The 24,257-nt window shown below is 38.9% G+C and overlaps 1 protein-coding gene across 3 annotated transcripts in view; it reads right to left on the reverse strand.

The window, feature by feature from the left end:
• Window positions 1-24,257, reverse strand: part of itpr3 (inositol 1,4,5-trisphosphate receptor, type 3) — a 269,802-nt gene that overhangs the window by 8,991 nt on the left and 236,554 nt on the right. For all 3 annotated transcript variants that reach the window (XM_072563528.1, XM_072563529.1, XM_072563527.1), the window contains exons 47-55: window positions 24,048-24,149; window positions 20,798-20,990; window positions 18,529-18,654; window positions 17,654-17,826; window positions 11,023-11,187; window positions 8,777-8,972; window positions 7,975-8,076; window positions 4,952-5,073; window positions 2,863-3,028 (exon numbers count right to left, since the gene is read on the reverse strand). In XM_072563528.1, coding sequence (XP_072419629.1) covers window positions 2,863-3,028; window positions 4,952-5,073; window positions 7,975-8,076; window positions 8,777-8,972; window positions 11,023-11,187; window positions 17,654-17,826; window positions 18,529-18,654; window positions 20,798-20,990; window positions 24,048-24,149 — 1,345 coding nt within the window. The remainder of the gene's footprint in view (window positions 1-2,862; window positions 3,029-4,951; window positions 5,074-7,974; window positions 8,077-8,776; window positions 8,973-11,022; window positions 11,188-17,653; window positions 17,827-18,528; window positions 18,655-20,797; window positions 20,991-24,047; window positions 24,150-24,257) is intronic.

The raw sequence follows: 24,257 nt of genomic DNA on the forward strand, positions 1-24,257 counted from the left end.
ACAACATTTCAAAGACATTTGGATAAATAAATGAATAGGAAAGGTTTGGAGGGATATGGGCCAGCAGAAAGCAGATGGGACTAGTTTGATTTGGGATTATGGTCAGCATGGACTGGTTGAACTGAAGGGTCTGTTTCCATGCTGTAGCTCTATGATTGTGTAGGCCCTGAATGAAAAGTTAACCCTTGGTAAATGCTAATCATGAAACAAGAAAACTGTTGCAAAACCCTAAATGTCAGTCTGTTAAGGAAATTTTGTCCCTTTACCCAATCTGGCCTATTTGTGACTCCTGACCAACAGATTTTAACTGTCTTCTAAAATGGCCTAGCAAATCACTTAGTCATTGCAAATTGTCAGAATTAAAAAGAGAGTAAAATTGATGAACCACCTGATAATGACCTAGGCATCGAAGACAATGAAGACACTCCTGTCCAGTTGATTTGGCAATGATTTCTTCCCTAACCTTTAGCATTTGTGCTAAACCTGAGATCACTTGATTACAGACTAGTCACACAACATCCTGAATTAATCATACACATTGAATTAAACCTTAACATCCAATGTCCAGACTCTTGCTTCATCAATTTCTGCTACTTCCTGACCCACTAGCAGGTCCGAATCGCCAAATGTGAGACACAATGGTATACAGTTGAGAGGGAGTGAACCTGGAAATCCTCAACACTAATGTTGGAACAATTGAAGTCTCATGGCATCAGGTCAAACGTAGGCTGGACACCTCCTGAATGCCACCTAGAACAAAGTGCTCCCATAATCGATGGATCAGATCAAAATCCTAAAGTCCTAACACAGCCAATCTTGAATGGTGGTGAAATTTAATGAATGGATGGCAGAATCTAGCACATCGAGCAAAAGATAAGGCCATCTTCAGCCAGAAATGCCAAGTGCATGATTTATCTCAGCCTCCTCCTCTGATCCCTAGCTGCCAGTCTTAAACCAATTCCATTCATTTCAAGAAATAACCGAAGATATTGGCTATGGGTTCTGACAATATTATGTCAATCTGTGATACTAACTAGACACATATATACCCAAGCAGTCCCAGCACAGTTACAAAACACTGGCATCTATCTGGAATGTGAAAAGGTTGTCCAGATATGCCGCGTCCACAAAAAGTAGGACAAATCCAAAAAGGCTACTTACCACCCTATCAATCTACTCTAGTTCATTAGCCAAGTTACGGGCAGGATTGTTTGATAGTGCTAACAAACACCACTTGCTCATAAACAAGTGACTGTCCTTAATTTCAGGCCAGCATTTGCTCAGGTGTGGCGTCAAGGAGTTGTAGCAAAATGGAAGTCGATGTGATTTAGGGAGAAAGTCTCCACTGGTTGGGGTCAAACTTGGTACAAGATGGTGGTCAACCTACGCAGTCCCAGGACATCACTTCAGAAATTCTCTAAAGTAGTGTCTGAGCCCAATCATCTTCAACTGCATCATCAAATGACCTTCTCTCCATCATATAGTCAGTGGTGGGTACATTTCCTGATGTTTGTACAATGTCCAGCATAATTTGCACCTCCTCAGATATTGAATAGCTTGTGTCAACATGCAGTACGATCTGGACAATAACTAGGCTTGAGTTGATAAATGACAAGTAATATTTGTGCTACACGAGTGCCAGGCAATGATCATTTCAAACAAGAGAGACTCGAAATATGTGCCCTTGACATTCAATAGCATTACCATTGCTGAATCCCCCATAAATCAACATTCTGGGAACTACTACTGACCAGAAACTGATCTGGACCAACCGCATAAATACTGTGGTACACAGCTGTCAAAGTCAGAAATTCTGTGGAGAGTAACTCACCTCCAGCTTCTCCATGGTCTGTCCACCATCTATAAAGCACAAGTCAGGAGTGTGATGGTATACTCTCCACTTGCAAAAATAGGGACAGTTCCAAAAACAATCAGAAAATTTGGCACCATCTAGGACAAAGCAGCCTATTTGATCGGCATCTCATTCACTACCTTCAACATTCATTCTCTTCACTGCTGAAGCACAACAACAGAGCCATAGACTTATACAGCATGGAAACAGAACCTTCAGTCCAAATAGTCCACAGCAACAATGTTCCCAAAATAAACTAATCCCACTTGTCTGCATTTGGCCCATATCCCTCTTCGTCTTTTCTATTTATGTACTTATCCAAATGTCTTTTAAATGTTGTAACTATACCTGCTTCACTACTTCCTGTAGCAGTTCATTCCACACATGAACAACACTCTAAAAAAAAGTTGCCCCTCCTTTTCTTGTTAAAAAATTGTCCTCTCACCTTAAACATATGCTCTCTAGTTATGAAATAAGTAGAGAATGAGGGATGAACTGAAGTGTGATTTATGTACATGGGTCTTTAGGCCATGAAACATATCACATGAGCTACCCACTAAGATGTGATGCAAGAGGCACTTCATTTCTCCACATGGCATCTTCGGAGGCCATGGGATGATTAGTTAAAGTGGAGGTAACACTACCAGTTTCTTCTAACATATAAAAATAGTACTGAACCAAGTTAATGTTTTATTTTCCAATCAGAAAATGTAATTATTGCAGCAGGCATTTTACAAACTCTTTTATTCATCTGGTGAACAAGTATTGGATGTCAGTGTCGAGAATGTGGTGCTGGAAAAGCACAGCAGGTCAGGCAGCATCTGAGGAGCAGGAAGACCGACATTTCGGGCAAAAGCCCTTCATTCCTGATGAGTGGCTTTTGCCCGAAATGTTGATTTTCCTGCTCCTCAGATGCTGCCTGAGCTGTTGTGCTTTTCCAGCACCACACTCTTGACTCTAATCTCCAGCATCTGCAGTCCTCACTTTCCCTATTGGATGTCAGCACTTACCACAGATAAAGCAGGTCGATTTCAGGATTTCTTCTTTTTTTTGTTTCTCACTTCTCAAATCAGCAAAGGTGTCAATGATTACACCGAAAATCAGGTTCAATACAATAATGATGACAATGAAGAAAAACAGCAGATCAAAGACAACACGAGCGGGGAAGAGAGCTTCCTAGAATACATCAATCATTGCAGAATTACATTTAATCTCCAAGTTCAATATTCTTATGCTTCTACAAAATTATTTGAACTAACTTGAAATGTATACATAACAATTTCCAGGCATCATATTAGGGAGAAGTTCTTTATTTGAAAGCTCCTCTGATCTTTTGAATTCCAATGCTTATTATTTAATACCTGAAAAATTTCCCTCTGAAACAACCAAGCTTTTGTGAGACCTCCACATTCCAAACTAATGTTCTCCATTTTATTCCTCTGTGTATGTTTAACGTTCTTTCCTTATAATGTAAGTAGTTCTTAATTAACTTCTACCTTATTTTGTTCATGCTGTTTGAAATAAATTATTTTATCCAGACTTACATCTCAATCTCCAGTTGTGATTTTATTTCCCAGCTCCCTGTCTTGTGTTATGTTTTAAGTTAGGTTAAAATTATATTGGTTAGATTACATTCAGAATACTGCAATCAGTTCTGGGGTTCATCTTATAAAAAGACTAACAGAGGCCTTGAAGAATGGGGAAAAATTAGAAGACTTCTTTCTCCTAATTAGGACATAAAAGAAATATCCTGAGGTAGGTATTCAAGATTGTGAAAGAGGTATATCAGGTAGAAGTTATTTTAACATATGTGCATGACCAGAACCATAATTAAAAGGTGGTCGCCAATAAATCAATCAGGAATTCTGGAGAAATGTTGCTACCCAGAGAATTGTTGAATGTGGAACTGACTACAACAGCATGTAGTTAATGTGAATTCCAAAAATGCATTCAGGGGCGAGAGAGAAAGAAGTAGAAGAATATGTTTATGGGTTGAGAAAAATAGATGGGAAGATGTGTGAGTTAGTTAAGGACTTGTTAGTCTGAATGGTCTGCTTCTGTGCTGGGTATAGTTCATCAAAAAAAGTTAACTAATCTGTTCAGGTAACATAATGATACAGTGGTTAGCATTACTACATCACAGCGTCAGGAACCTGGGTTCAATTCCAGCCTCAGATGACTGTGTGGAATTTGCACATTTTCCTCATGTCTGTGTGGGTTTCCACCGGGTGCTCCAGATTCCTCCCAAAGTCTAGGGGATGCAGGCTTGGTGGAGTAACCAGGGTAAATGAGGGGTTATGTGCACAGGGTAAGATGTTGTCTGGAGGGTTGATGCAGACTCAATGACCAAATGGCCTCTATCTGAATTGTAGGGATTCCTTGAAATTTTTTCGCTAATTTCTTTTGGTAGTCAGATAATACGTAAAAATAAAATCTTGAAAACATTCAAAGAGAGCCTTTCTGATTTTCCTACTCCCTAATATATGTGTACGTGCTTCAGGGTAATTCATCATCACAAGATTAATTTAAAGATGCGGGTTACTATTTAACAATGATGAAAGTTAGATCATACAGAGTGATAGTGCAGCACATTGGTAGGATGGTGGTTTACTTGAGAATCCTTTTATGTTCAATTCCTATCTGAGCTGTCAGATGAGATGCCAAAAATGGGACAGTCAAATTTACACAGGGAAACTGGACATGAGATATTAAATCACCTGTCACTTTTAATAGTTTTAAGTGACTAGTTTATAAATGAGAGTAATAAATTCCAGAAGCTGAAATCTCAGTCTTGATGATGAGAATGAACAGTAGTATGGGGGTTCATAAAAGGATTGATAAATATTTGGGCAGGGAAGTTACAAATTTTTTTTAAAAATTGAACTTACTTTAATTTTGTAAATTATGGCATATACTGGAGGTATGTTCCTGACACGTTTTGGTGAGTTTGAGTGTTCAAGACAAAATTCAATAAAACAGCATACACACATACATAAAAACAGTGAGTAATTATAGTTGCTTACTGCTCAGTTTTAAACTTGAAACTGTAGAGGTGAGAGACAAATGCTTCCAGATGTCTCATTATCAAGATTTACTTACATCTTTTGAAGGTTGTCTGAGTATATCTCCAACACCACCTCCATTACGTAGGCCATGATTTAATACTGTTACTATACACATCAATAGAGTGTCACAGGCTCGCTCTTTGTCATTCTCCTCATCTGTAATGACAGAAGGAGCAGCAGAAATAAATTAAAGCTTCCCTCCAATATTCTTTGAAAAATGAGAGTGTGAGCTCTATGCCAATTGTTCTTGGACAAGCATTTATGAAAGATAATCAGTTCTGAGTCTTGCACAGGCAATAACTTTATCCACTTGTACAAAAAATTTCTTTGTATGCACCATTCCAATCAGTTTTTAGTTCTTCAACTCATCTTGCTTTGCACTTGAGATCTATCTCGTGGTTGTTTCCTGTAAATATTTCAAACGTAAGCATAACTATTTTATCATATCCAATAGTGGCCTCACTGATCTATTATAAAACATTAATTAATAAAGTTTAACCTTTGTAAACTTGCATTATATTATTCACACATGATTACAAAATCAACACATAGGAGGAAGACCATTAACTCCATTCCTCCATTTTTACTATTCTCTCCATTTTTAAATCATAAACACATTTGATTTTGTGCACAGGGAAGATTTTTGAATCCTAGAGTAGCGTAAGGTGAGCATGAGAGAAGAATTTGCTTGGTTAGACGGTTAGAAGTCCATCATTCATACTTTATTCCGAAGTGTTTCAATGTGGACTTTATATTCTCAAAACTTCCCTAGTGAATAAAAATATAAAATAAAAAGCAACAGTTTATGTCTTAATTTTTCAAAACTTTTACTATTTGAAAACAGGGTTTTAAGTGTAAAATACTTGTGCTATTAAATACAACCCTCTTTTGAAAAATTAAAATGCATTCATAAGATCAGGCACTTATCCTGAAATTTATCACAAGAGCTGGGCTGACAATTGGCACATGGAGTCGAGAGCGTGATGCTGGAAAAGCACAGCAGGTCAGGCTGCATCCGAGCAGCAGGAGAATCGATATTTCAGACACTCCTCAGATGCTGTCTGACCTACTGTGCTTTTCCAGCACCACACTCTCGACTCTAATCTCCAGTATCTGCAGTCCTCACTTTTACCTAATTGGCAGATGGAGTTCAACCTGGAAAAATGTGAAGTGATTCATTTTCGAAGGCTGAATTTGAATGCAGATTACAGGGTTAAAGGCAGGATTCTTGGCAGTGTAGAGGAACAGAGGGATCTTGGGGTCCACGTCCATAGATCCCTCAAAGTTGCCTCCCAAGTTAATAGGGTTGTTACGAAGGCATGTGGTATGTTGGTTTTCATTAGCAGGGGGGAATGAATCATGAGGTTATGCTGCTGCTCTATAAAGACCTGGTTAGACCAAACTTGGAACACTGTGTTCAGTTCTGGTCACCTCATTACAGGAAGGATGTGGAAGCTTTAGAGAGAGTGCAAAGGTGATTTATCAGGATGTTGCCTGGACTGGAGGACGTGACTTATGAAGAAAGATTGAAGGAGCTAGGGCTTTTTTCATTGGAGCAAAGAAGGATGAGAGGTGACTTAATAGAGACATACATGATGATGAGAGGCATAGTTAGAGAGGATAGCCACCGACCTTTTCCCAGGGAGGAAATGGCTATCATGACGGGGTATAATTTTAAGGTGATTGGAGGAAGTTTTGGGGGTGATGTCAGAGGTAGGTTCTTTATACAGAGAGTGGTGGGTTCATGGAATGCTCTCCCAGCAGTGATAGTAGAATCAGATACATTAGGGACATTTAAGCGACTCTTGGATAGGTATGTAGGTTAGTTTGATCTTAGAGTAGGATAAAAGGTCGACACAAAATCGAGGTTCGAAGGGTCTGTACTGTGCTGTACTGTTCTGTGTTCTATGGAACCAGTTGTACAGATGTTGTTGAAAACAGCTGTTTACTCTGTCAATTGGGCATGAGAATGGAAAAATGCAGATTCCCATTGCTGATGACTAATTACTTCTGCTGCTAAATACAGACATATGAGAGTCAGGTGAGAATACATCTGGTGGTACTTGGTCTGGAATACATGTGATTCCAGACCAACAATAATATGATTGACTCTTAACTGCCCTCCAGGATGGGCAATAAATGTTGGCCTTACAGGACACATGCACAAAACAACCCCACTGCCCCATGGCCGAACACATTAACTCCCCCTTCCACTCCTCCAAGGACATGCAGGTCCTTGGCCTCCTCCATCACCAAACCCTTAACACTCAATGTCTGAAGGAAGAACGCCTCATCTTCCGCCTTGGGACTGTCCAACCAAATGGGATCAATGTGAATTTCACCAGTTTCCTCATTTCTCCTCCACCTACCTTATCTCAGAGACAACCTTCCAACTCTGCACCATCCCTTGACCTGTCCTACCTGTCCATCTTCCTTCTCACCTATCCGCTCCACTCTCCTCGCCGACCTATTACCTCCACCTACTTATCGCATTCTCAGTTACTTTCCCCCCAGGCCCACTCTCCTCCCATTTATCTCTCAGCCCTCTTGGCCCACAGGCTGCATGCCTAGTGAAGAGCTTATGCTTGAAGTGTTGATTTTCCTGCTCCTCGGATGCTGCCTGACCAGCTGTGCTTTTCCAGCACCACACTCTCAAGTCTTGTCCTCATCCCATGAATGAATAAAAGTTACAATGTGTTATGTTTGAAGCACTTCTTGTTGACTCATGCAGCAGAAAATACTTGGATGAGTTGGCAGAGGAATGCCAGTACCACCAGAACCATACCTCCCCTTCTTGCCAACAAGAAAGAATCTAACCATCACCCTTTGACCTTCGATAGAATTACTGCCTTCTCAAGGGCAATTAGAAATGGGCAACGAATACCGGACTAGTTAGTGGGATACATATCCAATGAAAGAACTAAAATATGTGAGGAAACTGGAGAAAAAGAAAAGAAAAAACTTGTATCTTCTGGAATGGATAATGGATTAAATTTGTAGAGTGATATGCAGATTTTTGCTCATTTGTTTCTGCAGATTAAATGTTAATATGCTGACCTGGTGACTCAATGTCTTGGATGCCTGCAGAACAATGAACATCATCAGCAGCACATGTACTAATGAAATCCTTTACAACGCTTCCTGGTACTGCAAACGAACCTAATGACAAAAGAAATAGATCACTTAAAATTGTAACCTTTGCCTTACTGAAGATTTATATAAAATTCTTGCTCTTAACGATATCTTCCCATTTTACTGGGTTATTCTTGTTCTAATTTTCAAATTATTTAATTTCCCCTCTTTAGATATCAATGTTTCATGTACCATCCCTCAGGCCTTTGTCAGTATTTATGGATGAGCACCTATGAGGTATGCAGAGGGTGATCTGGCAATTAATTCTGTAATTTCATTTTCTCTATGCAGAGAGAGAGAATGTCATCACACACTCAAGAATGCTCCATGATCTCAAGTTCAAGATAAGAAATTTATTATGGATGAAGTTGTTTTTGTTCATCTTTAATACACTTTAGTATGGCAACATACTTTTATGGCCAGATCTCCTTTGCTACATTATTAGTTCTATGAACAAATAAATGTGAATGGCCACCAGTCTCTGACACTCTGGTCAACTTGCACATGATGGAATGGCTGAGCAGTTGATGCCAGGCATGTGGGACAATATTCCTTTTCTGTGTTGTCAGTCTACATTTTTATGTCCATTAAAGTCATCCAGTGGGTGAATCTACAATTTGTGCAAAATCAAGAAACCCTGCCCAATGACAAAGACAATGCCTGAACATCACCTTAATTGCAACTGAGTACCACACTGTCCAGAAGTGAAGTCTTAAGCTATATTTACCTGATGTCTTGCTGCTGCTTGGTAACCTCTCAACATCTAGAATGAAGTCATCCTTCAAGAAAAGGAAGCCCACGATTGAGAAAAGATAAACGAGGATAAGGGCAAGCACAGCTGTCAGGAGAATGGAACGACCATTACGTGTAACACTTTTTATCACATTAAACAAGGTTTCTTCTCGATAGATCAAATCAAACAGCTGAAACAAAACAGTCAGATATATGGTAAGTTTATATTTATCAGTTTTGTGTCTCATTTTCATGGCCTGAACTTTATAGAACAGCAAGACAAAACTTTTGAACGGAAAGTCTTTATGATAATATTGATTTGGACTTGGTTCTCATTCGAGGAAATACAAACATTTTCTACATTTTACATTGATTTTGTTTCAAGAAAGGTCATTTAAATTTATATTCACCCAATACATCTTCCCTCAAATCCCATGAACCATAAAACAAAACAGTAAACAATGCAAAGTAAGTGGTATAATTCAAAAGGGGTACAGAAGTACACATCACTGTAGATGGTAGGGCAGGTGAAGAGTCTAGTTAATAAAGCATACAACATCCTGGGCTTTATTACTAGGGGCATAGAGTACAAGAGCAAGACGATGCTGAACTTCTACACTTGTTCGGTCTTTGTTGCAGGATTATATACAGTTCTGGGTGAAACACCATAGGAGGATATGAACACATTAGTGAAAGTGTGAAAGAGATTAAAAAGAATGGTTCTAATTGTAAGAGTGCCTTCACACGCACAAGAATGCAATCATCAGTTGTAAGGTTAGCTTTGAGAGGTTGGAACTGCTGTCTTTGGAGAGATGAAGACTTAAGAGAAGATCAAGAACCAGACAGCATGGACTTAAAGTGATTTGAAGCAGCAGCAAATGTGAGGTGAGAGAAAAGATTTTCATACAATGTGTGGTTCAGGTCAGGAATGTACTGTCTGGTAGTGTGGTGGAGGCAGGTTCAATTGAGGAATTCAAGAGGGCATAAAATGATTATTTAAATAGAATACATTGTGCAAGGATTTTGGGTTTACAAGGATAAGGGCGCTAAGTCATGGTGCTCATTTTGAAAAGCATTATGACACATCTCATAAAGATTCATCTGACACAATGGCCAAATAGCATCCTTCTGCCATAAAACTTCTGAGATTAAAATAATCATGTTGCATGTCTTTAGAGCAGGCTAATGTTTTATATTGACTCCTTAAATTTCTATGTTAGCCTACAGTTTGCTCAGTTAAGGTTGAGGAACAAACTTAAATAGAGACTGGGCAGTATAGTGAATTAATGAATTGTCCCTTCTTCTTTGGAGCTTGGGTTTGAATCTAACTTAGTCTTACAGCATGTAGGGTCCCTTCTTTCTGTTGACTGCAAAACTTCTACTTGAAATGAGCTGAGAAGCCATAACCCAGTTCCTAGTTGGCCTGCAGTCCACATTGGGACAGTGCCTATGATTCAAGAAAATGATAATTTCTTGACCAGAGGGAAAGCAGTAATGTAATGGTAATTTCAACGGACTAGTAAACAAGCGTAGTACTAATGCACTGGAGGTATGGGTTTGAATCTCACGGTAGTAGATCGTAAATCTAAATTAAATAAATCCTGAAACCATAACAAAAGCTAGTCTAATGGTGACAAAGTAAACGTTGATGATTATCATAAAACCCATTTGGTTCATTAATGTTCTTTAGGAAAGGAAATCTGCTAGCCTTGCCTGGTCTGGCCTACATCGGAGACCAGACCCCAGAAATATAATTGACTCTTCAACTGCTCTCTGAAATGGTTAACAGAGCCAATCAGTTCAAGGGCAAATGTGGATGAGCAAGAATTGTTAGGCTTGTCTGTAATTCCTATTTCCCATGTGAGAATAAATAAAAAAATAATATTACAAAGAAAAGATAATGGGAAAAAGTGCAATCAAAAACATACTGCAAATAAATACTAGGTCAGTAATATCTCTGAAGAGAGAATTTCTCCAGCAGTTTCTGTGTTTAGCTCCAAGTGAAGCATAGAATACAGTTAACATGCAATTACCTAACAACATAGTGTCTGCCTTTAGTTGGAAAAAGGCACAACATCTCCAGTGCTCTTTTCACTTCAAGCAATCTTTTTTTGAGAATTAACTTAAGCAATGTAACACAACTAGAGCTCGATACAAAATGAAACAGGAATTAGCTGAAATGCTTTGATTAAAATTTAAAACATTCTGGCTGAAGCTATGATAAATGGCGATCTAACATACCAGGATGCTGTAGAAAAACTCATGCACGAAGAGACCCAGCACACTTGTCACTATGTATCCAATATGGTAAAGGAATGTCATGTCCATAATCATGGCCTTATATCCAATGATAAATTTCCCACCATTGCCCACAAAACTAACCAGATATACTATTTTGTTGATGAGCTAAATATAACAAAAGGAAAAGAAAATAATAATTAATATGAGAATAAAGTACATCAAATGTATTCCAATATTTAGATTGCATTGCAAAATGAGCAACTACTATTTTTGTTGATTTGAAATAGCTTACCATTTCTGTTAAATGTCTTGGAGATTCACTGTTGAAGATGATGGTGATTTTAATGTTGAATACCATAGTTGCCTTCCACTGAATATTGCTGTCAGTTTAAAGGTATTACTGGAAACACATCCATAAGAAAGCAGCAGGGACCAAACTTTCAAATGTTCATCAGTTGTGAACAGAAGAATTAGGGATAGGAGTAGATTATTTGATCTTGAAACTTAATCTGCCTTAAAAACCCTAGAGGCCTATCTTATTGGCTTTCTTACAGAATTATATTCCCCCAGTGTAGTATGAATGCATTAGTTGTGCCAACGTACAATTGAATAAGATAATATAGCTTAGTGTAACTTATGAAAGTACAACATTAACCTCCTTGGGAGGCCTCTGTGCCATGCCATGTGAAGACATAACAACAAGCTTTATTATAATTGATGTAAGTGATCAGGAGTCGTTACTGAAGAGGTTCTCCTTCTAACATTCACCAAAGATTAATCAGAAATGAACACTATCACCAAGTTCCATGGTTTGTCAGTAGCAAAACCTTCCACTTCATCAAGGTCCAATCATATGTGACTATCAAGGCCAAATCTTGCAGCTCTGAGCCAGATATCCTGGGAGCTGCCATGAAACTTAGACAGTAGAGAAGGCACAGGTTCCTTCATTCTATCAAAGATCTCCAGCCATGCAGGTAGAAAACAAGGCCAATTCCTTCAAACATGGCAGATGACACCTTTATGAAACCATCGTTCTGAAGATACAACATTGCTGACACTTCCACCAGGACAATAGTGGAATAGGCCATAGATCTGCAAGTCACACAACATTGACTTGATTATTGACCTTTTCCTGTTCTGTTGGGCATCCTTCTAACTCCAGACACAGTACTGACTCAGATTGCAACATGGTGTATTGAACCAGGCTAGAACCCCTCAAAACATTTCAAGAAAGTAGCCTAAACCATAACTTTCTAGCTGTTTTAAGCCGGTGTGGAGTGGATATTCCAGGAGTGATGCAGCTGGCCCAACCACTTCATTTTAAAAAAAACAGAATTTATTTGCAAGATTACCGAATGAAAAAGAGAACAGAATACACAATAACTTGACTATTTAAAAACCGAATCGACTCTATCGGAACCTAATGATGCTGCTCCAAATACTTTCAACATTCCCTTAGCAAAAAAAGGTAAAATCAAACACAGGTTCTTACAGGAGAGATGTCAGAGAGGGTAAGCATGGAATTATCTCTTTGACCAAAGGACAAAGGGTAACTAGGGAGAGAATAGGGCCCCTCAAAGATCAGCAAGGCAGCCTTTGTGTGGAGCCACAGAAAATGGGGGAGATACTAAATGAATATTTTGCATCAGTATTTACTGTGGAAAAGGATATGGAAGGTATAGACTGTAGGGAAATAGATGGTGACATCTTGCAAAATATCCAGATTACAAAGAAAGAAGTGCTGAAAAGGGTAAAGGTGGATAAATCCCAGGACCTGATCAGATATACCCTAGAACTCTGTGGGAAGCCAGAGAAGTGATTGCTGGGCCTCTTGTTGAGATATTTGTATCATGGATAGTCACAGGTGAGGTGCCGGAAGACTGGAGGTTGGAAAACATGGTGCCACTGGTTAAGAAGGGTGGTAAAGACAAGCCAGGGAACTATAGACCAGTGAGCCTGATGTGGGTGGTGGGCAAGTTGTTGGAGGGAATCCTGAGGGACAGGATGTACATTTTTTTGGAAAGGCAAGGACTGATTAGGGATAGTCAACATAGCTTTGTGCATGGGAAATCATGTCTCACAAACTTGATTAAGTTTTTTGAAGTAACAAAGAGGATTGATGAGGGCAGAGCAGTAGATGTGATCTATATGGACTTCAGTGAGGTGTTCAACAAGGTTTCCCATGGGAGGCTGATTAACAAGGTAGATCTCATGGAATACAGGGAGAACTAGCCATTTGGATACAGAACTGGCTCAAAGGTACAAGACAGAGGGTGGTGGTGGAGGGTTGTTTTTCAGACTGGAGGCCTGTGACCAGGGGAGTGCCACAAGGATCGGTGCTGGGTCCTCTAATTTTTGTCATTTACATAAATGATTTGGATGCGAGCATAAGAGGTACAGTTAGTAAGTTTGCAGATGACACCAAAATTGGAGGTGTAGTGGACAGCGAATAGGGTTACCTCAGATTACAACAGGATCTGGACCAGATGAGCTGAGAAGTGGCAGATGGAGTTTAATTCAGATAAATGCGAGGTGCTGCATTTTGGGAAAACAAATCTTAGCAGGACTTATACACTTAATGGTAAGCTCCTAGGGAGTGTTGCTGAACAAAGAGACCTTGGAGTGCAGGTTCAAAGCTCCTTGAAAGTGGAGTCGCAGGAAGATAGGATAGTGAAGACGATGTTTGGTATGCTTTCCTTTATTGGTCAGAGTATTGAGTACAGGAGTTGAGAGGTCATGTTGCGGCTGTACAGGACATTGGTTAGGCCACTGTTGGAATATTGCGTGCAATTCTGGTCTCCTTCCTATCGGAAAGATGTTGTAAAACTTAAAAGGGTTCAGAAAAGAGTTACAAGGATGTTGCCAGGGTTGGAGGATTTGAGCTATAGGGAGAGGCTGAACAGGCTGGGGCTGTTTTCCCTGCAGCGTCGGAGCCTGAGGGGTGACCTTATAGAGGTTTACAAAATTATGAGGGGCATGGATAGGATAAATAGACTAAGTCTTTTCTCTGGGGTCAGGGAGTCCAGAACTAGAGGGCATAGGTTTAGGGTGAGAGAGGAAAGATACAAAAGAGACCTAAGGGGCAACGTTTTCATGCAGAGGGTGGTACGGGTATGGAATGAGCTGCCAGAGGAAGTGGTGGAGGTTGGTACAAATACAACATTTAAGAGGCATTTGGATGGGTATATGAATAGGAAGGGTTTGGACGGATATGGGCCGGGTGCTGTCAGGTGGGACTAGATTGGGTTGAGATATCTGGTCGGCATGGACGGGTTGGACTGAAGGGTCTGTTTCCATGTTGTACATCTCTATGACTCTATGACCAGCAGCTCTCAAAAAGAAAAACTGACTGCTTGCTAAAACCAAACCAAATCAGAGAAAAGCTGAGCTGTGAATAACTGGGAACTTCCCTTTCATAGAACATAGAACATAGAACAATACAGCGCAGAACAGGCCCGTCGGCCCTCGATGTTGCACGACCTGTGCACTATTCTCAGCTCATCCCCCTACGCTATCGCATTATCATCCATGAGCTTATCTAAGGATTGTTTAAATCTCCCTAATGTGGCAGAGTTGACTACCTTAGCAGGTAGGGCATTCCACGCCCTTACTACACTCTGCGTAAAGAACCTGCCTCTGACATCTGCCTTAAATCGGTCAGCCCTTAATTTGTAGTTACGCCTCTTTGTACAAGCTGATGTCATCATCCTAGGAAAAAACTTTCACTGCCATACCCTATCTAATCCTCTGATCATCTTGTGTATCTCTATCAAATCCCGTCTTAGCCTTCTTTTTTCCAATGAAAACAGATCCAGGTCTCTCAGCCTTTCTTCATAAGACCTCCCCTCCAGATGAGGCAACATTTTGGTAAATCTCTTCTGCACCTTTTCCAATGCTTCCACATCCTTCCCAAAATATGGGGACCAGAACTGTACACAATATTCCACGTGTGGCCGCACTAGCGTTTTGTATAGTTGAATCATGACATTGTGGTTCTGGAACTCAATCCCTCGACGAATGAAACCTAACACACTACATGCTGCCTTAACAGCACTATCCACCTGGGTGGCAACTTTCAGGGATCTATGTACATGGACTCCAAGATTCCTCTGCACATCCACATGACCAATAATCTTTCCATTGACTCTGCCTTCCTGTTTTTCTTCCCAAAGTGCATCACCTCACATTTAGCTGCATTGAACTCCATTTGCCACCTCTCAGCCCAATTCTGCAGTTTATCCAAGTCCCCCTGCAACCTGTAACATTCTTCCAAATTGTCCACTACTCCACCGACTTTAGTGTCATCTGCAAATTTACTAATCCATCCACCTATGCCTGTGTCTAAGTCATTTATAAGAATGACAAAATGCAGTGGTCCCAAAACAGACCCTTGTGGCACACCATTAGCAACCGGACTCCAGGCTGAATATTTTCCATCAACCACCACTTGCTGCCTTCTTTCAGAAAGCCAGTTTCTAATCCAAACTGCTAAATCACCCTCAATTCCATGCCTCTGCATTTTCTCCAACAGCCTACCGTGTGGAACCTTATCAAAGGCTTTGCTAAAGTCCATGTATACCATGTCAATTGCCCTACCCTCATCTACATGCTTGGTCACCTTCTCAAAAAACTCAATAAGGTTTGTGAGACACAACATGCCCTTGATGAAACCAATTTGACTATCTGAAATCAAATTGTTGCTTGCAAGATGATGATAAATCTTATCTCCTATAATCCCTTCCAAAACCTTTCCTACAATAGAAGTAAGGCTTACTGGTCTATAATTACCTGGGTCATCCCTACTGCCCTTCTTGAACAAGGGCACAACATTTGCAATCCTCCAGTCTTCTGATACTAATCCTGTAGACAATGACAATTTAAATATCAAAGCCAAAGGCTCTGCTATCTCCTCCCCATCTTCCCAGAGAATCTTTGGATAAATCCCATCGTGCCCAGGGGACTTGTCTACTTTCACTCCTTCTGGAATTGATAACACTTGCTCATAACTAACCTCGATCCTTTCTAGTCTAATATCTCATACCTCATTCTTCTCCTCTACAATATTCTCCTTTTCCGGAGTGAAAACCGATGAGAAATGTTCGTTTAGCACCTCTCTGATCTCCACAGGGTCCACACTCAACTTCCCACTTCCGTCTTTGACTGGCCCTATTCCTACTCTAATCATCCTTTTATTCCTCAATTTTATTCATTGTACAGGTTTTGTTAAACTTTAAAGCCTTTTGCCTGAGACAGTACCTAGTAGCTGTAATCAAATTCGCTTTAAAACCCTTCCAAACCAAACACATTGCAACTTCTTTGTTTACCACCCCTAAAAAAAATCAAGAACAGAACAACCTTGTCAAAGGAACAGCATCGTCACAATGGGCTCCAGCTGGCTTGATCAGATGGTCTAACCTTCTTTGGCAGTCCATCAGAAAAGGATGGCCCTCCTCTCCACCACCTCTTTCACCAACACCTCCAGGTTCTTGTTCATGAAAAGTGGGATGAGCTTTCTGCTCCTCTGTGTCTTCATGGACAAGTCTGAGGAGCAGTTCCTAGCTTTCAACACCTGAAATGGTGTGCAGCTAGGCTTTTGGTGCAGCACTAGTATTGCGTACACCAGAAGGTCCCAGTAATGGTGAGCAATTCCATCTCTGTTCCTAAGTGATGCCACAAGAGGTATGCTGTTACATAATTAATGAGGTGACAAGTAGAAGATTGAGTGAGCAGAGTTGCTCTGTGCTGCGTGAACCAGGTGCCTTGAATCTTACTCAACAAGACTGCAAATAGAAAGAAAACCCATCCCAAGGTTATCCACATAACAACAGTCAACTGTTGCAAAATGTTTTGGCTTCCTGTGAGAGAAGCATTATCGTACATGAGTGCAACCCTTTTGAGTTATTACAGCTAAATGTAATACTTCTGGATCTCATTCATTCTTTTCCCACCAGCCAATGTATACAATAATTCAAAACAAACACAAAGAATGCAGGACAAACTCAGAGAGAGAAACAGTTAATGTTTCAAAATCAGCATGATTCTTCTTCAGAATTCAGACTTTCAGAACTTCCTTTTCCACAGTAATTCATCTAACTTAGTGCTGGGTTTTTAATTTTCTATAACATCAGACAGTACTGGCCAATGCATGCATATATTAGAATTAGTCAGTTTATCTTTCATGTTGAGCAACTCCTTTTAAACCATTAATTAATTCACATTCTTGTTAATATGCTCTCTTGCTGCATATTTGATTATTTGGGTGGATCATTATTTGTTCACTTAACCTCCACATGTCAGATAATCCTCAAAGTAATTAAATGGAGAATGTGTACAAGGATTTTGGAACTGTTCCAAATTACTTCAGCAAACAAATTGCAAGTTAGAGTCTTTTGTCAACAAGTAAATGCCAACATCAATTTTGATGTAATTTCTATGGTCACCCATTGCTATGTGAGGACATCTTATAATGACTTTTTTTCAGTATTTTCTAGATAGTTATCCAACAATTGCATCAAATAATAGATAAGTCAACTGAATCAAAACAGACTTCATACTTATTTAATTCAGTAAGGGAGCCTATGTTTTGCATAATTCAACATTCAAGTTTGCTAATAATCAGCTTTATACTTACATTAAGCAATCCCAGTGTTAATAAAGTGTGGCCAATTCCAATGTAATATATTGATCGAATTATCAATGCTATTAATAATGGTCTTAGGCCGTATCTCTTGGAAAGCAGAGAAACTACAGAGAAACATATTACACCCCAAAAAACAAGTGAGAGAAAGGATGAGTCCAGGGCCCCTGTATGAAGAAAAGTAGAAAACAAGTTATTACTATGTTTTTTTTCACTTTATGCATTTAATTATATAACAAAGCATGTTGTAACCTTCTGTTAGCTCACTCAAGTGTGTCTGCTGATTTTGACTGTAGGTCATTGCAATATAATTTTGACAGCGGTTAAATGCACCTTACATTCTTTTGATTCCAAAACAAATTTGGTAAATAAAGCTGTGACCACCTTTTCAACAGCTTTTAAAATTTAAGCTTGATGTCATTTAACTTTATTGTTTACTTTACTTTCCTTTTCATATACTCTTTACAAGCTTCATGGTACACTATGTTATGGGTCTATATTGAACAAGAGGAGCCTGTGGTTTGGCTTAGAAGAATATACCATACTGTTCTACAACAATGATAGCATCATTGGCCTTTAAATCTTTAGCAGTATGATATTCCACTATTATTAACATATTAGCACTTCTAGGACTTTGTCAAGGCAAAACACAGGGAATACACATACTGTACAAATCAACATGGGATAATAATAAATTCAACTTTGTAATTTAATCTATTTAATCAGATAGAGAATTATTTGGACTTTGACTTAAATTCTGAATGTCAAAGTTCTTGATTGAATGTTCACCTAATTATTCACCATCATTCATAATCTATCCAGGTAAGCATTTTCAAATACTCAAATACTTCATTAATCCATGAACATACCCATTGATGTAGGTTCTGCATAAGGATAGAAGAAGGCAATGACCAGATTGACAAACACAGCCAGGTTGAAGGAGATGCTGCCCCAAAGTGACATCCTCCTGGAGAACCAGTACAGTAGTGGCATATCTAATAAAAAAAAGACAATGCCAATGCAATATATCAATAAAACACACTGGAAATCATTCTACTTAATCAGTGGTAACACAAAGGCTTACCAATTCATCTGTCCACTAAAATTCAATTTTACCAATTACTGGGATATTGCTTGCACCCTTTTGAAAGCTGAATTCCTATTACAAAATTAACAACAGGATTTACAACACCAAAATATGGGAACCATTATTTATCATCCACATATGTCCCCTCCACTCCCTTTATTTCATTTGAACCAATCATCATACCTTTGCTTTTCTATCTCAGTCACACATATCTCATAAATGCAACTGTCTGCCTCATCAGTCCACGAAGTAAAAGAACTTCTCCTCAAGTCTTCTTGGATTTATTAGTGATCACTTTATAGGAGAAAGTGAGGACTGCAGATGCTGGAGACCAGAGTCATAAAGTGTGGTGCTGGAAAAGCACAGCCAGTCAGGCACCATCCGAGGAGCAGGAGAATCGACGTTTCGAGCATAAGCTCTTCATGCTCAAAATATCTACTCTCCTGCTCCTTGGATGCTTCCTGTCCTGCTGTGCTTTTCCAGCACCGCACCTTCTGACTCCCATCTTTTATTTATTCTCTAGTTTCAGACACTACCATAAAGTATAACATTATTTTCTATATCTAACCTACCAATTCTTTTCATAATTTAGAAGACTTCTGCACTGAGTGTTCTCTGCAATATACTATTTATAACAGAAAAGAGCTACAGACTACTAGCTTTCCCCAATAGTTGGACCCTTTAATTTTGGTGTCACAGTTGTAAATTCTATTGCACCTTTCCAATGGCTTCTCTACCCTTTTTGTAATATGGTGACTGGACTTGTGCACAGTGCTTCGAATGCAATCTATACAAGGTTCTATTTTAATTCAAAATAACTTCTCTATGTTTCAATTATATTATTTTTCTAGTGCTCGCTTTCTGCTTTGTGTGGCAGAGTGAAGTTACTCCTGCTCAGATTCTTTTACGTCTTTCTCCTTTTTACACTCTTATTTTCCAAGTGTAGGTGGCCAATTAATTCTCAAACTGAAAATACACTATTGTACATTTCTATGTTGAAAATAATTTTGCAATTTACACTGTATTCTGCAGTAACTTACAATAACTTATAAAGTGTTATAATGAGACTTGAGAACAGAGCTTGAGTAAATTATAAAGTTTCCACTTTAAAATAGTACAAAATTATTCATTTAATGTTCAAGAATTAAGGGAGAGCTTAAAATAACAAACATGTACAACTTGAAATAAACAAGCGAAACTAATGTAGGCTCTCTATAATCTGGAAATCTACTATTCAGAAACTCCAGAAATATATTCAGCAGAATCATCTGGTCCATCAAGAGCACTATTTTAATACAGTACTTTGGAAATGGAAATGTAGAAGTTACAGTATTTGGATAAATAAAACAATCTTCATAATTTGTTTATAAGATTTTATCAGTAGGTTTATTCCAGGTAAATATTCATACACTTGTGGTTAGACATTCTAATGTCAATGCACAATTCATAAAATTCTAAATTGCAAAAAGGTGTTGATCCCAGGCAGCATGAATGGAGATGCAGTTGTGAAGGACTCTCCAAAGAGAAATTATTCAGAAAGTATCTACGATCAAATTATTTTTCTTTCATTTCAAGTTCAATTTCAATATTGCATTCTCAAATTTAATTTCTGTCATTTCACAGAGACAATTTTGATCGAATGGCATTGTCCGCTAGGTTCACACAATTAACCTTTTGGGATTCAATTTTCCATGTAGTCTATCAGTAAAACACTTCAATGTATTAATATTAATTCCTGTACTATTGTAAAATATGTAGATGAGAACTATCATCTATGCCTTAAATGTTGTGCTGCAATTATCTAATGAGGAAATTAAATTTGTGAGATTGTCTTTTTAAAGTTCTAAACTACTAATTTCTAATTGCCCTAGAATTTGAAATCTTCTCAACGTAAAACAATTGAAAAGTACAACAGCATAATTCCTCCCTTTATTCACACAAGATAGATTAGTGCAGTATCAGTGCAGAAAATTCTTTCTGAACACAAATTTTAGAAACAATTCTTTGCTTTGGCAGTAAAATGCGAAGAAATGCTTTCAAACTGATCTTACTTCTGAGTTTCTTCTGCCACTTCATCTCATTGTATAAAAAATGGGTCTTTTCAAAGAAATCGCTGACTTTGCTGCCTTGTTCATCCTGCTCTGTGGTGGTGAGCACTCTGTGCTTTGACTCATTTGTTAGGTATTCACAAATGCTTGGCACGGGGAATACAATCTGCTCCATGTTTCGGTCATTCCGAATGATCTAGTGACCAGAACCACAGTAGGAAAATGCTGTTAAACACACAGAAATCACACAGCCATACAACTGCATGGCCACTAATTTATATTACTTTAAGAATGTGTGAAATAAACCCAAACAGACAACTTTGAAAGCTTCTGTTTACATTTCAAACATTCAAAATGTTTACATTATATTTTACTATTTAACTAGATATATTTTGATTTGGTTACTTATGACCACCAAAATGCCTTCATTGGCTCTAAATTGCTGAAATCAGTCATTATAAGAACACTGCTACTCTGACAGCTCTTCAAGCAGTCCTACCAGTTTTTGCTATATGATTCCAGCCACTCCACACTGTCGATTTTAGTTTTTAGTTAAGGACTGCAGCTTGCACAAAATAGTTAATAATAGACATTTGCGAGTGAACACACACCAGATAACATGTGAGCTTAGATGAGCTGCCAGTCAATAACATACATAAGGATTAAGATAGGTTTTGGAGATATTGCTTTCTCACTACTTTATATATTCAAATCATTCCCTTCACTAAGAGAGCAGTAATTAATCTCTGTTAGGGTTAATTTAAAATAATCCTCTAAGAGAAGCATCTAAGAGGTGTGCAGATTTATGAGTTCATAGAATCATACAGTGCAGAAAAGGCCTTTTGGCCCATCAAAAGTCAGTACTGCCAAAAATATACTACTACCTACACTAGTCCCAAAAGTTATGACATTTCAATTCTCTCCCAAGTTATTATTAAAGGTTGTGAGTACCCAACCTCAATTACCCACCTAGATAGCACATTCCAAACCCACAACACCCTCTGGGCAAAAGTATTTTTGCTCAAATCTCTATGGGTTTCCTCTGGTGCTCTGGCTTCCTCCCACAGTCCAAAGATGTGCAGGTTAGGAGGGTTGACCATGCTAAATTGCCCATAGTGTCCAGGGATGTGTAGGCTAGGTGGATTAGCCATGGGAAATGTAGTGTTACAGGGATAGGTGGTTCTGGGTGGGATGCTATTCAGAGGGTCTGTCCCAATGGCCGAATGGCCTGCTTCCACACTATAAGGATTCTATGAACTCCTGTCTAATTCTTAATTTCACTTTAAAATTATGCCTACTTATTATTGATCCTTAAACTATATTGAACAGCTGCTTTCTATTCACCTTGTCCGTGCCCCTCAATCCTATACACCTCTATCAAGATTCCCCCTCAACCTTCTCAGCTCCAAAGAAAATAATCCAAGCATATCTAGTGTCTCTTCAAAGCTGAAATGTTCTATCGCAGGCAATGTTCTGGTGAATCTCCTTTGCAACCCTTCCGGTGCAATCAAACTTTTCCTTTAATGTGGTGACCAGAACTGCACACAGTACTCCAGTTGTGGCCTAACCAAACTATTGTATAGCTCAAATGGGACCTCCTGCTAGAGTCATGGAGTCATAGAGATGTACAACATGAAAACAGACCCTTCGGTTCAACCCGTTCATGCCAACCAGATATCCCATCCCAATCTAGTCCCACCTGCCAGCATATATCCCTCCAAACCCTTCCTGTTCATATACCCATCCAAATCCCTCTTAAATGTTGTAATTGTACCAGCCTCCACCACTTCCTCTGGCAGCTCATTCCATACCTGTACCAGTCTCTGTGTGAAAAAGTTGCCCCTTAAGTCTCTTTTATATCTTTCCCCTTTCACCCTAAACCTATGCCCTCTAGTTCTGGACTTCCTGACACCAGGAAAAGGATTTTTCCTATTTACCCTATCCATGCCCCTCATAATTTTGTAAACCTCTATAAGGTCACCCCTCAGCCTCCAACGCTCCGGAGAAAAAAGCCCCAGCCTGTTCAGCCTATAGCTCAAATCCTCCAATCCTGGCAACATCCTTGTAAATCTTTTTTGAACTCTTTCAAGTTTCACAACATCTTTCTGGTAGGAAGGAGACCAGAATTGCACGCACTATTCCAACAGTGGCTTAACCAATATCCTGTACAGCTGCAACATGACCTCCCAACTCCTATACTCAATACTCTGACCAATAAAGGAAAGCATACAAAACTCCTTCTTCACTATTCTATCTACCTGCGACTCCACTTTCAAGGAGCTATTAACCTGCACTCCAAGATCTCTTTGTTCAGCAACACTCCCTAGGACCTTACAATCTCTTAGAAACGCTCTTATCATCTATGCCACAACTGACAAGTTATGGATCATTATCGTCAACTATCCATTTGACCAAGAAAAATGCAATAAACATATGATGAAAGCTCACCCTTCTAGATATTAAATAAGCGAAACTACAACTGTGTGCATTAAAAAAATATAGTTTTGTTTTAATCGACAACTAATTAAAGTTAACATCCCAGTGGAATTCATCCTGGGATTGATTATTTTGAAAAGATTAGAAGACATTGTAGAATAAAACATACTTCGAGATTATTTTAAACAATAAAATTAAAGAACAATGGCAGAATGAATAACCATTTAACTATATCAGCTTTTATGTGAATAAACAAAAGAAGTTTGGAGTGAAAATTAATTTATCTTTGATGTTGAAATGATATAACAAATCTCATAGAAATAATAAAAACAGGCTGCTCCACATATTACCCGAACACAATCCAGAAATGATTTCAGTTGTATAGTGTTCCTTTATCAAGCAACTGGATATGACACAATTTTTAAACATCTATGCTAAAATCTGCACTTAATATGGTTTTTACTGATATAAAAATGCTACTTTTCAGATTTCATCTTGACCACTAATAAAATGCTTACTGGTCTTGGTGGAGTTGCTCAGCTGAAGATCACTGGGAGAAAGTGAGGATTGCAGATGCTGGAGATCAGAGTCGAGAGTGTGATGGTGGAAAAGCACAGCAGGTCAGGCAGCATCCAAGGAGCAGGAGAATCAACATTTTGTGCATAAGCGCTTCATTCCTGATGAAGGGCTTATGCTTGAAACTTCAATTCTCCTGCTCCTTGGATGCTGCCTGACCTGCTGTGCTTTTTTAGCACTACACTCTCAGCTGGAGGTCACTAGGCCCATAAACTGAAAATACATGCATTAAAAAATTTACCTCAATCTGTGCTGTGTGGTTTGAATAGTAGGTCAAAGGATCTTCCTCTTCTTGTTGTTCCTGATGACCTGCTTTCAACATTTGCATGTTGTTCAACATAAGCTGGAAAAATGTAAGAAAAACCATTAATTCAACTGTCGGGTGAGATATTGTTGCTGTTTATTTGACATTCTGAATTAAAGAAAACTTTTGTCTCTACTGTTTTTATGC

This window comes from Chiloscyllium punctatum, chromosome 45 (assembly GCF_047496795.1).
Source record: "Chiloscyllium punctatum isolate Juve2018m chromosome 45, sChiPun1.3, whole genome shotgun sequence".
Taxonomy (NCBI): domain Eukaryota; kingdom Metazoa; phylum Chordata; class Chondrichthyes; order Orectolobiformes; family Hemiscylliidae; genus Chiloscyllium; species Chiloscyllium punctatum.